Source organism: Epinephelus fuscoguttatus, linkage group LG6, assembly GCF_011397635.1.
Source record: "Epinephelus fuscoguttatus linkage group LG6, E.fuscoguttatus.final_Chr_v1".
NCBI lineage: Eukaryota > Metazoa > Chordata > Actinopteri > Perciformes > Serranidae > Epinephelus > Epinephelus fuscoguttatus.
In genome coordinates, this window is record NC_064757.1 from 25,539,887 (window position 1) to 25,554,810 (window position 14,924).

At 39.9% G+C, this 14,924-nt stretch overlaps 1 protein-coding gene across 1 annotated transcript; it reads left to right on the top strand.

Moving 5' to 3' along the window:
• The first annotated feature begins 510 nt into the window (after positions 1-510).
• LOC125890179 (G-protein coupled receptor-associated protein LMBRD2B-like) lies at positions 511-13,692 on the top strand. Its single transcript, XM_049578684.1, has 18 exons — positions 511-633; positions 2,594-2,811; positions 3,074-3,174; positions 4,278-4,376; positions 4,570-4,737; positions 4,860-5,070; positions 5,146-5,220; positions 6,345-6,449; positions 8,262-8,445; positions 9,345-9,526; positions 9,748-9,881; positions 10,083-10,188; positions 10,307-10,404; positions 11,002-11,105; positions 11,437-11,483; positions 12,566-12,674; positions 12,868-12,961; positions 13,052-13,692. Exons 2-18 carry the CDS (start codon positions 2,638-2,640, stop codon positions 13,113-13,115), a joined length of 2,055 nt encoding a protein of 684 aa, XP_049434641.1. The 5' UTR covers positions 511-633; positions 2,594-2,637; the 3' UTR covers positions 13,116-13,692.
• Positions 13,693-14,924: the final 1,232 nt, after the last annotated feature.

A 14,924-nucleotide genomic window follows, 5' to 3' on the forward strand; every position in this document is an offset into this window, starting at 1 on the left:
AAAGATGCCTGTCCCAAATATACGTTCAAGCAAATAATAGCCCAGGATATTAATTGAAGTTTATTATATCAAATAAATATAATGGGTATCAATTAAATTAATACATCATGGTGTATTTGTTGATTATATTTTGTAGCATTAATCTGAATTTGGAAAGTAACATGACTTATCAAAAAAAATCAGTAATGTTAAAAAAGTACAATATTTGCCTCTGAATTGTATAGTGCAGTAAAAAGTAAAATGTGAGCAGAAAATAAAAAAATAAAGTGGTTACATGACAATAAGGAGACTATACATGTCCCTCAAAACCTGAGCAGGATAAATGCACTAACCTTCCATCAGTGAAGGAGCTGAAAGTTACACTGAGACAATATTTAGCAATATGTTTGTGAAATAGCACGGTGCCAGTGAGGGTCCCCGTGTCTGGTTTCCTGTTTGAGACGTCATGACTCGCCTACATTACCCAGAACTCCTCGCTGCGCAGAGAGAGCGCACGCCGTGTGGATATTACGTAATGTAGTTTCAAAGGTTGTGTACAGTTGTCGACTCCACGTCTGAGGAACACGATGTGACAGAAGATTCAGACAGTTTTTCTGCTTCACAAGCTTCAGTGTGAGAGGAGAAACTTATCAGGTAAGAGCTGCTGCCTGTGGATAATGTAGTCTGAGACTGTTTGTTCACCGAGTGGATCTGAACACACGAGCTGAACAACAATGAGAGCGTCCTGCTTTGTTAGTAGGAATTAAACATGACCACAGGGCATGGATGACAGAAATTCTGAAAAATATTTAGCAGTTACCTCAATTCAGCTCTTGAATGTAAAAATAAATGAGATGGTTACTAGAAAAAAAAACAACACAATAATATAGAGTCGACATTTGTAGGAACATTTTGAACCACACCTTTTTTATTATCACTGAATTAATGTCATTTTCTGTCACTGTGTGACCACACTGTTTGTTTTCATTGTTTGAACGTCCAGGTACTAGATTATAAAGGAACTGCCCCACCTGTGTGTTTGCAAAGATTGGGCTGTATTTTTTTTATGTAGCATGCTTTTCAGTTTTAGAATTGTGGAAATACATTTCTGATCATTACAGAGTCTTGATAATAGTTTATTTTTTTCCTCCTGAAAATTGATAACACTGCTTCAGCTTTGTAATTCAATACAGTCTGCATCAGTTTTTGTTACACAGTTACATTATTGTTGTTTGGCACTGAACTTTAAAATGCTAATTTAAAAAGCTTGCATGACATTAAGGATCCAGTGTGAAGGGCTTATGAAGATATTTTGGCAGAAATTGAATGTAATATAGTAAGTATATTTTCATTAGTGTCTAATCACCTAAAATACGAATTGTTGTGTTTTCCTACCTCGGAATGAGCTGTTTATGTCTAACCCAGAGTGGACAAAGACAAACACTGGCTCCAGATTGGGCCATCCACATTTTCCCATTTGCTTTCATAGTTAGAGGCCCATCTGCAATGAGCAGTTGGAAAAACATCGATTTGTGACATGAAACTTTGTTTTATTCTGTGTTTTTACCAGTGTAAATCAGTAGTCTGTTTGTTTTGGAGAAGAGGAGACCTTTGCGGATAACTCAGCTCCTGGTAAAACCTCCTCAATGTCTGAATCTCAAGTTATCAGAGATAAAAAAAAAAAAAAGTGAGCACACAATGGCATGCCTTTGGCGAGCCTTTGTCATCAACATGCCAAATAGCATTGGATTGGAGAAAAAACAATTTGTAAGGTGAAATGGCTTTATTCTGTTTTTTGTACCGGTTTTATTCAGCTGGTCCGATCATTCCAGAGAGGTAGACACCTCTGCAGATAATTTGGCTCCTGGTAACACACACCTGAACGATGAACGTTGAAGAAATTCTAACCAGGAGATGTTTCAGCTGGTTGCAGTGTGCAATCCTCACCACTAGATGCTACTAAACCCCCCTAAATCTTACACACTTAACCTTTAACCTAGAAGATACAAGAGTCTGCTAACAGATTTCCAAATTTAAGAGATATTAATGAAAAGTCTGTAACAATAGAAATATATTCAGATTTCTAAAAAAAACATTTGCATGGGGGCCACTTCTGCAAAATGGCCAGTTAAGACACAGACATTAATAATGTTTATCAGTATGATAAATTAATTGCCAGTTTTGATCATCTCAATGCTTGCTCTCTTCACTCATCTTGCCAAGAGGCAAATCAAATCAAGCAGCCCTATAACCTGTCACATCAGCCCCGCACGGGTCAGGTCAGGTCAGGCAGGGGTGATTCTAGCATTATGTGGCTAGCAGGCAGCTCAGCACCCTGTGGCATGCCAGATTTAAGTTGAGTATCACTGTGCTAAAACATGCAAAAACACTGATATGGTCCTTTTAATTTTTTAACTGTCTCACTTTATCTGTCTTCTTTATTTTTATTCTTTACCTCTTTTCCTCAATCCTCCTGCTCTCTCCCTGCTCACCTCCTAAACTCATCGCTTTATCATGTCTGCGTTCTGAGTGTTGAGGTCAAACTGTTTCTTGTTATCCAGCAGATAAGAGCTGCTGTCCAATCAGTTTGTCTCTGTTTATCTCTCTCCTCCAGTCTGTCATCATGAGGCCTTGACGTCTGTCTGTTCATTCATCACTATGAGTGGCACTGCGTTGGCTGTTGTGATCGTGGTCGTTTTCCTCTTGGCCCTCTACCTCCTCCAGCGCTATGGAGATTTACGGAAGCAGCAGCGGCTGGTCCTGCTGGGGACGCTGCTCTCCTGGTACCTCTGCTTCCTCATCGTCTTCATCCTGCCGCTCGATGTCAGCACGGTATGCAACCATTGCAGCTGTTTAAATGTGTCAGCATGAGGTCATTTTGCCTTGGTAACCATAGCTGTTAGGATCCTCTCAGGATAAAAACAGGATCAATGGGATGTGAATGTGTTTGTGTTTTTGAGAATATTCTGTGTCCGAGTGAGATCAAGCGCTGTGTGATTATTTATCTTGCCCCTGGTGTCTTACCTGCCTCAGTGTGATGTGCTTCACCTTGGAGTGTGTGTGCCTGACTGTGTAAACTCTGCTCCTCTTTCAGACCATCTACAACCAGTGTATCCATGACAATTCAGGCCACCCCACTCCTGTAACTCGAGCAAGAGGCACTAATCAGACAGATGACAGCTCCTCACCTGTCAGGTAAATAAGATAACGTTTGATTTATTGGCACTGTTTGCTCAATGAATCATTTATCAACAGCCAAGCTCCACATGGGTTTGGACTGATTTAACATAGTTGACCTAAGTGAAGTTCATTTTCCATTGCTATGGTAATAACTTCAATGTTTGGTTCACCCAATTATTCTTATTCGTTATCTAGCCATGCAAATAGTGATGTTATCATGTGTCCAAGTTTTCAGACATTCTTGTCTGAGATTTCTGCCTCCACCCTAATAGAATAAAGTTTCATGGAATTCCATTTATGAAGCTCACAGTAGTGAAAGATAACATTTATGAGACTGTCTTTCCATAATCAGTACTCCTTTTAAACTGGGTCTACTCAGTTTTTATTGATTCATCCATCCATCCATTTTCATCCGCTTATCCGGTGCCAGGTTGCAGGGGCAGCAGGCCAAGCAAAGCACCTCGGATATCCCTCTACCCAGCAATGCTTTCCAGCACCTCCTGGGGGAACCCAAGGTGTTTCCAGGCCAGATGAGATATGTAATCCCTCCAGTGTGTTCTGGGTCTGCCCCAGGGCCTCCTACCAGTTGAATGTGCCTGGAACACCTCTAACAGGAAGTGCCCAGGAGGCATCCTGATCAGATGCCCAAACCACCTCAAGTGACCCCTTTCAACATGAAGGAGCAGCAGCTCTACTCCAGGCTCCCTCGAGATGTCCGAGCTCCTTACCCTATCTCTAAGGCTGAGCCCAGCCACCCCACGGAGGCAACTCATTTCGGCCGCTTGTATCCATAATCATGTTCTTTCGATTACTACCCAGAGTTCATGACCATAGGTGAGGGTTGGGACGTAGATGAACCAGTAAATCAAAAGCTTTGCCTCCGCATTTTTATTGATACAACTTCATACTGAAAAAAAGTATCTCTCACACACACACAGACACATGCACAGGATCTATAGACATGCTTTAATGGACAGATGTCAGAGCACGGATGCGGCCCATGGACAGGCGCCCCCCAGCAGTTGGAGGACATTACTGCAGTTCAGAGTGTGTTTTTGCACTGTAATGACACTGTGTGTGTGCATGTGTGCTCACATTCTTCGGTGTGTGTGTTACAGTACACTAAAGGTTTGTGAGAAGCCATGGAGTTACATCCCAGATGGCGTCCTACCAGTGTTCTGGAGAGTTGTATACTGGACCTCCCAGTTTCTTACTTGGTACGATACTCACACACACACACACACACACACACACACACACACACACACACACACACACGCACACAACCTCTCAGTCGCTTATTCTAACCTCGATTTTACGTACTGTATGTTCCACCTTTGCTGTGAAGATAACTGTGTTTTGGTATACTGGCCCTCTCTTCTGTGTGTGTGTGTGTGTGTGTGTACACAGGCTGCTGTTGCCTTTCATGCAGTCGTACGCACGGTCAGGAGCTTTCTCCAGAGTTGGGAAGATTAAAACAGCTCTTATAGAAAATGCAATCTATTATGGCACCTACCTCCTTATCTTCATCTCTCTGCTCATCTACGTGGCTGCTCACCCACGGTGGGAACTGTCATGGTGAGTCAAATGTGCCTCAGCTCAGCAAGCATTAGATGACCTGCTGGAGAAAGTTGCTCTGTGGTTGTGTTTCTAAGCTGGTGTCATGACAGTGCATTGATTTATCTGTATAACTCATGCAGGAGACAGCTCCAGACCATTGGCATTACAGCTGCCAACACCTGGGGTCTCTTCCTGCTGGTGCTGTTGCTGGGCTATGGCCTGGTGGAGATCCCCCGTTCTTATTGGCTGTCGTCTTCCCGCGGTTACCTGCTGACCAAGACCTACTTCAAGGCAGCAAAAATGGCAACTGAGAAGGCCTCAGCTGAAGAGAACTTAGCAGATGTTATGGAGGTGAGTTTTGTGCTGGCTTTTATAAGAATCTGTTTTTCTTACTTTAACAAGAACAATAATATTTTATATTATCAGGAGGTGGCAAGCGTCCATGAATCTGTCAGGTACAACCACTCTTTCAGGAAGTGTGTGGACACCATTATAACAAAGGTGAGAAATACATGAGGCTGATTGTTCCCTAGAGTGACTTTACCAAGTTTTCCTTTTCATGTATGAGGGACTGTTCGTCATTTATCAGAGGAGAGAGGTGGCTCGGATGTGATTTCCCCAGATACAAATATTTTTCCTTGATCCTCCTTGAGTGACTGGAGGGAAATGCATGACCCTCCTTATCTCCCTCCCTCCACCATAAATAACCATATGTATACACTCACTGGCCACTTTATTAGGTACATCTTGCTAGTACCAGGTTGGGCCCCTTTTGCCTCCAGAGCTGCCTTAATTCTTGGTAGCAAAGATTCAACAAAGTGCTTGAAACATTCCTCAGAGATTTTGGTCCATACTGACATGATAGCATCACACAGTTGCTGCAGATTTGTCAGCTGCACATCCATGATATGAATCTCCCGTTCCACCACATCCCAAAGGTGTTCTATTGGATTGAGATCTGGTGACTGTGGAGGCCATTGGAGTACAGTGAACTCACTGTCATGTTCAAGAAACCAGTTTGAGATGATTTGAGCTTTGTGACATGGTGCGTTATCCTGCTGGAAGTAGCCATCAGAAGATGGGTACACTGTGGTCATAAAGGGATGGACACGGTCAGCAACAATACTCAGGTAGGTTGTGGTGTTTAAACCATGCTCAGTTGGTACTAAGGGGCCCAAAGTGTGCCAAGAAAATATCCCCCACACCATTACACCACCACCAGCAGCCTGAACAGTTGATACAAGGCAGGATGGATCCATGCTTTCATGTTGTTTACACCAAATTCTGACCCTACCATCTGAATGTGGCAGCAGAAATCAGACTCATCAGACCAGGCAACGTTTTTCCAATCTTCTATTGTCCAGTTTTGGTGAGCCTGTGTGAACTGTAGCCTCAGTTTCCTGTTCAAGCCTGTCTGGCACCAACAACCATGCCACATTCAAAGTCACTTAAATCACCTTTCCTACTCATCCTGATGCTCAGAAAACAGAATAATAAACACCCACCCCACCTTCCTCTTTCATAAATAATGAACAGTCCCTAAATCCAAAGTTTAATGTAGCATTTACAGTTTTTATAGTCAGGCTCTGTGGGACAGTCTCCATTTGAGTGTCGTTTCATTTCAGTGTCCCGCTGAGTACCAAGAAGAGTTGGGAAGAAAGATGGAGCGTTCCTGTGGTGAACAGAATGTCCTCCCCACCAAATGGAGCCTGATTAAACTTCATAAAAAAGTGACTACAACCCCTGGCAAAAATTATGGAATCACCAGTCTTGGAGGATGTTCATTCAGTTGTTTAATTTTGTAGGAAAAAAGCAGATCACAGACATGACACAAAACTAAAGTCATTTCAAATGGCAACTTTCTGGCTTTAAGAAACACTAAAAGAAATCAAGAAAAAAAATTGTGGTAGTCAGTAACAGTTACTTTTTTAGACCAAGCAGAGGGAAAAAATTATGTAATCACTCAATTCCGAGGAAAAAATTATGGAATCATGAAAAACAAACAAACAAAAGAACACTTCAACACACCACTAGTACTTTGTTGCACCACCTCTGGCTTTCATAACAGCTTGCCGTCTCTGAGGCATGGACTTAATGAGTGACAAACAGTACTCTTCATCAATCTGGCTCCAACTTTCTCTGATTGCTGTTGCCAGATCAGCTTTGCAGGTTGGAGCCTTGTCATGGACCATTTTCTTCAACTTCCACCACAGATTTTCACCACAGATTGGATTGAGATCCGGACTATTTGCAGGCCATGACATTGACCTTATGTGTCTTTCTTCAAGGAATGTTTTCACAGTTTTTGCTCTATGGCAAGATGCATTATCATCTTGAAAAATGATTTCATCATCCCCAAACATCCTTTCAATTGATGGGATAAGAAAAGTGTTCAAAATGTCAATGTAAACTTGTGCATTTATTGAAGATGTAATGACAGCCATCTCCCCAGTGCCTTTACCTAACATGCAGCCCCATATCATCAATGACTGTGCAAATTTGCATGTTTTCTTCAGGCAGTCGCCTTCATAAATCTCATTGGAACGGTACCAAACAAAAGTTCCAGCATCATTACCTTGCCCAATGCAGATTCGCGATTCATCACTGAATATGACTTTCATCCAGTCATCCACAGTCCACGATTGCTTTTCCTTAGCCCATTGTAACCTTGTTTTTTTCTGTTTAGGTGTTAATGATGGCTTTCGTTTAGCTTTTCTGTATGTAAATCCCATTTCCTTTAGGCGATTTCTTACAGTTCAGTCACAGACGTTGACTCCAGTTTCCTCCCATTTGTTCCTCATTTGTTTTGCTGTGCATTTTCTGTTTTCAAGACATATTGCTTTAAGTTTTCTGTCTTGACGCTTTGATGTCTTCCTTGGTCTACCAGTATGCTTGCCTTTAACAACCTTCCCATGTTGTTTGTACTTAGTCCAGATTTTAGACACAGCTGACTGTGAACAACCAACATCTTTTGCAACATTGCGTGATGATTTACCCTCTTTAAGGAGTTTGATAATCCTCTCCTTTTTTTCAATTGACATCTCTCATGTTGGAGCCATGATTCATGTCAATCCACTTGGTGCAACAGCTCTCCAAGGTGTGATCACTCCTTTTTAACTGCAGACTAACGAGCAGATCTAATCTGATGCAGGTGTTAGTTTTGGGAAAGAAAATTTACAGGGTGATTCCATAATTTTTTCCTCAGAATTGAGTGATTACATATTTTTTTCCCTCTGCTTGGTCTAAGAAAGTAACTGTTACTGACTACCACAATTTTTTTTTTTTTCTTCTTTTTTCTTTTAGTGTTTCTTAAAGCCAGAAAGTTGCCATTTGAAATGACTTTAGTTTTGTGTCATGTCTGTGATCTGCTTTTTTTCTACAAAATTAAACAACTGAATGAACATCCTCCAAGACTGGTGATTCCATAATTTTTGCCAGGGGTTGTATTATTTTCAACATTGCACTGTGGTTTTAAAGGAAACAATGCAAAAATATGACAGTGCATGTAAACATGAATACTTATTTAAGTGCTTGTGTTTCAGGTAATCTCTGCAGTGCAGAGACACGGTCAGACTGAGGTTCAGTGGTCTATCTTGTTGGACCAGGCCTTTCATCTAGAAGATGTGGCTAAAAGCCAGAGCAGCCCGGTCCGACAGTTGATCCACAGCTTCCCCTCAGCACACCAACACAGCTGGATCCATCGGTTCATCTACACTCCTACTGTGGGTGAGTTCACTCTGTTCTCAGACTTACAGATGGAAAGTAATTACAGTTACTCAACTAATTCATTTAGGTACAAAATTAAGGTACTATTGATTAAATATGTCTATTTTGTGATACGTTGTTTACTCTACTATATTTTAGAGAGACACTTTGTTCTTTACCAGACTTTTAACACTCAGCTAGTGTTTCTTTGACTTTTTTAAAATCTATTTTCTGTGACTGGTGACCTCTCATCAACAGCTGTTCCTTGGTAGCCTGAATGCTGCTATTGTTTCACTCCAGTATGAATGTACACCCAGTTTGCCAGATAAATGCCCTGAGCTACCTTTTTATAGAAAGGTGTACTCTCTTAAATGTCTTTTTCAACCAGCTACAGCTTTATCTTCAAGCAGCTAATTTCAATGTCCAAGCTACTTCTGGAACTACAAACTTTTTTTAAATTTAGTTTTAAGTTTTACTTTTTTGCACATTCAAAATTAAAAACAATCCTAGATTTTTCCAGTTCAGCTGAATTAGTGTGGTAGGTGTCACTACCTTGAAAAAAACTGCCAAATGTATATATATTTTGTCAGTCTCTGTCAAAGTTTTGAGTTTTAGTGGTGCTAAAATACTGTTTTAAAGGCTTTTCAACCCTCTGAAAACTCATCTTAGCAAAATACTTTACAGTTAATCTGTTTGGGATATCTCTGCATGAAATGTCAGTTATTGGCAGCTTCAAACAAACTATTGATACTGTGTTTAGTGCTTAGTTTTAAAACAGAAAATATGTAATGTACGTTAAATATGAAATACTGTTGTTTCTGTGTATGAATAAAATACTTGTGTGATGTGTGGACTATTATATACAACAGGAATGTCAGTTTGTAATCATGCATTTGTGTTTGTGTGTTTGTCCATCTCAGAGTGGTACTGGGAGTTTGTGTTCAGGCAGGGTTTCTACAGGCTGCTGGCGGTCCTCCTGTGTCTCCTCTCAGCAGCAGTCGTCTGGTCCGAGTGCACCTTCTTCAGCACACACCCTGTCCTCTCCCTCTTCGCTGTTTTTGTCCAGACGGCTGAAAAACAACATAACTACATCTGTATCGAGGTGGGCACGCATCAGTGAGGCTCAAAGAAATGCACACACCCAGCAAACGGAAGTTTCATTAAGGAAATCAGGAAAACACTCAACAAAAATACACAGCGCCCATAGGCTGCAGAAGTTTGTAGAAGTTTTGACCACAACTCTGACGTGTATATTCTTAACACTGAGCACTGTATTAAAATAGTTAACCTCCCCTCTCTTCTTGTTTTGTTTCTCTCCACCAGATGGTGTGTTTTGTCAGCATCCTCTTCCTGTGTGTGTGTGTCTACTCCACGGTGTTCAGGATACGAGTTTTCAACTACTATTACTTGGTGCCACATCACCAGACTGATGCTTACAGCCTGCAGTTCAGCGGCATGTATGTCCCTCATAAAGTCTTAATATAAGATTTTTATTTCACATTATAGGGGTAAGAGTCGTTCTGAAACATAGTTGTTAGTTTGGCCTAAACTAGGGCACAGTTTCTGTTGAGGAAGCACAGTTCAGTCTGGTCCTCTCACATTGTGTTAAACTCCTGTATTCTGATTATCAGGTTGCTTTAATTTATTTTTCCTCTCAGGTTGTTTTGTCGTCTGACCCCTCCTTTGTGCCTCAACTTCCTGGGCCTGATTCACATGGACTCCGCCATCTCACACCAGGACAGAATACAGACATCCTACACCTCAGTGGGTCCCACGCACCAACAAAGACATATTAATGCATACTTATTTAATACATGATCATATAAGTATCTTTACATTCAAACCAAATGGTCTGATGTCCCTCTTTCCTTCCCTCTGTCAGATTATGGGCTCCATGCGTGTGCTGTATTTCATATCTGATGGCTTCTACATCTACTATCCCATGCTGGTGTTGCTGCTCTGCTTCGCCACTTATTACAGGTAAAACATGAACAGTTAAATTATATTTTAATCAATTTGATGCACTCAAGTGGAGTTGTGGTTGCTTGCCATTGTTAGACTGAACACTGAACACACCAGATACCAGATTATTGCAGATATATTGGTGTTGATTTTACTAGGTTTAGTTAATTAAGCAGGTTAGATATTTTAAAAACAGTGAGTATTTTGCCTGTGTTGAGAGAATTTTCATGCAAATGTGTTACAGTTTCTTATACAGTCATATTCACAATTTTGCCAAAAGTTTTTTGAAAATATTTTTCAGTTGTATCTATATGGTTAATAGATCATTTAGCAATTATTTAATCTCTAAAAAGAGATTTAAAAATAATAATAATAATAATAATAATGATATAAATAATAATGTTAAATAAATAAAAATGAAAGAATAGAATACATTTAAGAAATTAAATAATATTGATAATAAATATAAAAAAAAATTCTTCAACTTTAATTACTAATTGTAATGTTTGAGTAGAATAGAGAAACAAATAAGAAACAAATGATGGCAAATAATACAAAAAAAAAGGATTACGTGTTTAAGAGTATATTTGTAATTGTATGCGTCTGTGTTTGTAGCCTGGGCTCTCGCTGTTTGAACCTCCTAGGCTTCCATCAGTACATCACTGACGACGGCTTGACCTCTGACCTGGTGGAAGAAGGAAAGGAACTAATCAGAAGAGGTAGTTTCTCTTCACTAATTGTGTCTGATGTATCTGCTCAAAGTGTAGTGTTTATATGGCTCTTTTATTAAGTTTACATTAGTGAGCCGCACTATTGCAGGCATGATTAATTCATTCTTCCTCTGGTTTCCAGTAAGACTAATTGTTAGTTATGAGATTCAGCAGGTTAATTCATTGGTTTATTATTTAACTTTTACTTTTTATTTCTTATTCCTTGGTTAACATTAAGTTGTATATCTGAACGTCATCATTATTAACTCACTGTAATTTTAGTGAAAAAAAAAACTTGCATGCTTTTTAACAGTATGCACTACATTTTGTTCTTTTATAGAAAGAAGAAAAAGACAGAAAGCTGAGGATGGAGAAAATCGAAGATGGGTTAGAAATGTTTATTCTATCAAATTGTTTCTCTTACAGTTTTCCCAACCCTGGTACACCCCAATATAAGTATCAACAACCATTACAACCAACACATAGCCTCAAAGCTGCCAAATGGCACACTGGCCCTGTCTGGTTGTCTCTCCTGGTGTTTTAAAGGAATATTTTGCCCATTTTCAGCTAGCTTTGTATCATAACAATGTGGGTAATATGTGTAAATGCACTATGGTAAATTCCCTCCATCTTGCCAGCAACCTGATCTCCCTGCTCATTAACAGCAAAAAACCACAGGATGATGCCAAACGCACAGGATTATTGCTCCAACTACAGATAATACTTTCTCATTTTTGTACACCTGCCACCACCACAGACACAAGGAGTATGAAACTGGATCAAGAGGGAGGCCTGCCCCTCTCTAGCTCTCTCTCAAACACAAACCAAACTCAGATCAAACAGTAAAATTAGGCAGTGCCGATCAAATTTAAAGCCAGATTCTGTGACTGTATTGTCTCTCACCTAAGAGTCTTCACAAACATATTTTATTGCACTATGTGGCTGTAATACAAGAGTTTGTGAACAGGAAGTGGAACTGTTTCCTGTATTGTGTAAAAAGAGGCTAGAAAAACTGCGATCAAACGGGATAACTAAGCAGTGCTTATCAAATATGAACCAAGATTCTATTAATGAGTTGCCTATTTCTTGCCAAGAATGTTTTAGAAACATTAGAAACATTAGAAAAAACAGGGCAATGCATTCTGGTAGTTGTAGGTTTTTGACCTCTTGAACAAAACCGAATGTGACAGCCGTTTTCTCTGGTCATGCAGCACAAATTTCAAAAGTATTTACATCTTTCTCCTGCATAGACAGCCCAGTTTTGTGAGAGGACCATCTCTGCAGTGAAGCACTTCTTTAACTGTTACGTCCTTAATCAGCAAATGAACACCTGTGTGCTCACCCACCCACGGCAACTGTAAGGATGAGCTGGCAGCAGAGCATAGGGAGACACAGGGGAGAAAATAGGAACATAAACACGCAGCACTAACACAAGATATGTATGTGGCTGTTTTGTTTTTCTGTTACAGGCCTGGAGGGAGCGGTATGGAGTCCAGGGGGCTACTGGGCGGACCAGAGCTGGTTACACTGAGTTGAAGGATAACCATAGCAGTGCAACAGCAGAGATCAAGAACAGTGGTAGGGATTAAAAAAAAAAACAGTATAACCATGATGAAAATATTTTTCTGTGTAGCCCACAGCCACTGAGGTCTCGATGATAGGCTACATTTCATTCTTCATGCTCGTGTGTATTAGAGTTTGTTTCTAATTAATGTACCACTAGACCCTGCTTACAGTACACTGTGTATACATTGGTGTCTGTCTTTCTCAGTTATCACATTCAGCAGAGGAGATGGGGAGATGGAGGAGCAGCAGAGAGGCTTACTGCAGGATAATTCCAGTGATGAAGGTTCACCAAACACACGGTGTGTGTTGCAAAATGAGTTTAACATAGTGTTTAATTGGAACACGTCGCCTTAATTACTTAATCTATCTCCCTTTGTGTGACACTGTAGATCCAAAGGAGGACGTTACCTGTCTCTGTCACCTTCTCGGTCGGGGATCTTTGATGATGTTTGATGACAGAAGACATGGAGGGAGAGCAATGACACTAGCATATGCTGGTACTCAAACTGGAACTGAAAAAAGGACATAAAACTTATCTAGGGAAGTCTCAATGGAAAAGATATTATATTATAATGTATCTCAGGAAATAAAGAGGAAGATCATGTATCTGAAACATGGACATACAATCAGGTACAGTCATTATACACTGAAAGAGATCACTAACTATGGTTAAACTTTTGTGCGCAGCCAAACCCTTTTGAATGTATTTTTGATATTGTCCTTTAAAAAATAATGTTTTACAAGCATGATTGGTGGATAAAAGAGACAAATACACACCAAAAATAACTATTTGTTGTCTGACTAATCACTTATTTTTGAACTGAATAGCTCACTTTGGAAACTGTGAAACAAAAACAAAGTGAAAACTGACTCGTGTACTCAAAGAGAAGACATCAACAACCAAACTTGTTGGATATTTTTTGTTTAGAAAAACATGACTTGTTTGTATTTAATGTAGTCTACAGCCAATTATTTTCTCTATGTTTTGTATTTATGTCTTGCATTAAAGTCTGATAATGTTACCCATTTATGTAATCATCATGAGACCATGATTGATGTAAATTCACCAGCACATATGAAGCACTGTCTTAATGGTCTAGTGTGGCATCTGTTGGCAGAAATTGTATAAAATATTCATAACTATGTTTTTATGAGTTTATAATCACCTAAAAATAAGACTTGTGTTTTCATTACCTTAAAATGAGCCATTTATATCTATATATGGAGTGGGTCCTCCTCCATGGAGTCTGCCATCATGATCTACAGTAGCTCTAGATAGGGCTATTCGCATTTTTGCAGAGGCCACCGTAGTTCTCCGATACGCTTGGCATACTGGAAAGGTTTTAGTTCTGCTCACTGCTAGATGCCACTAAACACATCACACTGGACCTTTGAGCTCTTCACTTGTTGCATCATTAAATGTTTTCTGATATTATAAAAAGTAGTCAGGCCAACAGAATCAAAAGCTAGTGTAAATGTCACCTTCAAGTTCAGGCAACGCTAAAAGTGTTGCAATTGTTCATAGCTCTAATGTCTTTCCAGAAGTCATTATAACTATTATTTTGCAACTTTTTAGCCAGTGAGTCATATCTCATAGAGTTTTCATTCCTTTTAATAAATCTAAGAGCGTATTTAAATTTTGCATTTGCCCGTTTCCTCTGTTCATCAGAGGCCCTTGTCTGTCTCTGCCTGAGTCTACCCATGCTTTAAATGCTTCTTTAGCTTCAGCATGGAGCTCTGCCACATGCTCATTCCAGCCAGGCTTGATATTATACCTCTTCGGCAGAGGTTTATAAAAAGGCTTATTAGAGATATGAAGTGACTTCACAATAGACTCATATAAAACACATAAATCAATACTATGTTGTGGGTTACAACAGTTCACATTACCACATCTTATAGCATATTTAGGCAGTTCAGTATTTCTCAGCAAAGTGTCTGTGAGAGAAGTGTATTTCTGAACATCTTCATTAGTTACATTAGACCACTCCAGTTTCCCCGTATCCATGCTATTTGTAACTGTTGTTATCATTGGCAGCTTTTCTACAATGAATGATATTGAAAAGGGTATGTGATCTACAATGGCATTTTCATAGTAGCCTAAATATCCATGGCACCCAGAGAGGCATGTGCATCAGCTGTGCAAATACAATTACCAAGCCGTGAAGTGGTATGCCATGCTTCACTGATGTAAGTATAACTGCTGGCAGGCATAAGCACCTTGCTAGAGAGTATTAACCCACCATCAGAGAAGAACTGTAT

Bases quoted from the DNA above. Each gene is read 5' to 3' on its own strand.
- LOC125890179 (XM_049578684.1), top strand. From the start codon at position 2,638: ATGAGTGGCACTGCGTTGGCTGTTGTGATCGTGGTCGTTTTCCTCTTG. The intron at 2,812-3,073 runs GTATGCAACCAT...CTCCTCTTTCAG, and splicing joins TGCCGCTCGATGTCAGCACG to ACCATCTACAACCAGTGTAT. The intron at 3,175-4,277 runs GTAAATAAGATA...TGTGTGTTACAG, and splicing joins GACAGCTCCTCACCTGTCAG to TACACTAAAGGTTTGTGAGA.